Source organism: Cheilinus undulatus, linkage group 12 (assembly GCF_018320785.1).
Source record: "Cheilinus undulatus linkage group 12, ASM1832078v1, whole genome shotgun sequence".
In the NCBI taxonomy this organism is placed as follows: domain Eukaryota; kingdom Metazoa; phylum Chordata; class Actinopteri; order Labriformes; family Labridae; genus Cheilinus; species Cheilinus undulatus.
Window position 1 is genome coordinate 37,117,259 of NC_054876.1, and position 580 is coordinate 37,117,838.

A 580-nucleotide genomic window follows, 5' to 3' on the forward strand; every position below is an offset into this window, starting at 1 on the left:
GTGCACTGATTTGTCCACAGTTGGAGAAAGCAGCAAAACAAAGTGTAGTTGTCAAGCTGTCTTCTTCATTGGAAGGCTCACCGTACTGTCAACATGTTGTTTCCTCCATGTGTTAGCCTGCAGTTGCTAAAAAAATACGAAAACAGATTTATTTAATTCATGTTCAAAGCAGCAGTTAAACACATTCTGTTCTATCTGGTAAAAATACTCACCACATGACAGAGCACAGTCACAAATACAAGGGACACACTGTGCAAAGAAACGCTTCCAGCCGGTCTGCTTTTTCGTACAGTTGTCTATTCGAGTGCAGCCTTTTTTTGGAGGTCCGAAGTAGCTCTTATTCTTGCAGCTAGAGTTGCATGTAACACCTAGCTCGCTCTCACTGACTTCAATCTGCCCCTTTGGACACATTCCTAACAAACAGGTAGAGAGAAACCATGACACACTAGTATGGTGTAATATTATTGTTGTTCATTTGTGCTTACTCACTGAGGCAGGTAGGTTTGGGAGTCCAGAGGCCGCTAGCCTGACAAGTTCTGGTTGAGTTTCCTAAAAGCATGAAGCCAGAGCGACAGGTGTA

At 43.3% G+C, this 580-nt stretch overlaps 1 protein-coding gene across 1 annotated transcript; it reads right to left on the minus strand.

Annotated features, from left to right (window-relative positions):
• Positions 1-580, minus strand: si:ch211-117m20.4. Its single transcript, XM_041800504.1, has 3 exons — positions 490-580; positions 213-413; positions 1-126 (listed from the first exon to the last, which is right to left on the minus strand). Exons 1-3 carry the CDS (start codon positions 557-559, stop codon positions 113-115), a joined length of 285 nt encoding a protein of 94 aa, XP_041656438.1. The 5' UTR covers positions 560-580; the 3' UTR covers positions 1-112.

What these genes read in the sequence shown, in the direction of transcription:
- si:ch211-117m20.4 (XM_041800504.1), bottom strand. Translation starts at nt 559, where the DNA reads ATGCTTTTAGGAAACTCAACCAGAACTTGTCAGGCTAGCGGCCTCTGG. An exon ending in TCCCAAACCTACCTGCCTCA is followed by an intron (nt 414 to 489) that starts GTGAGTAAGCAC and finishes CCTGTTTGTTAG; the next exon opens with GAATGTGTCCAAAGGGGCAG.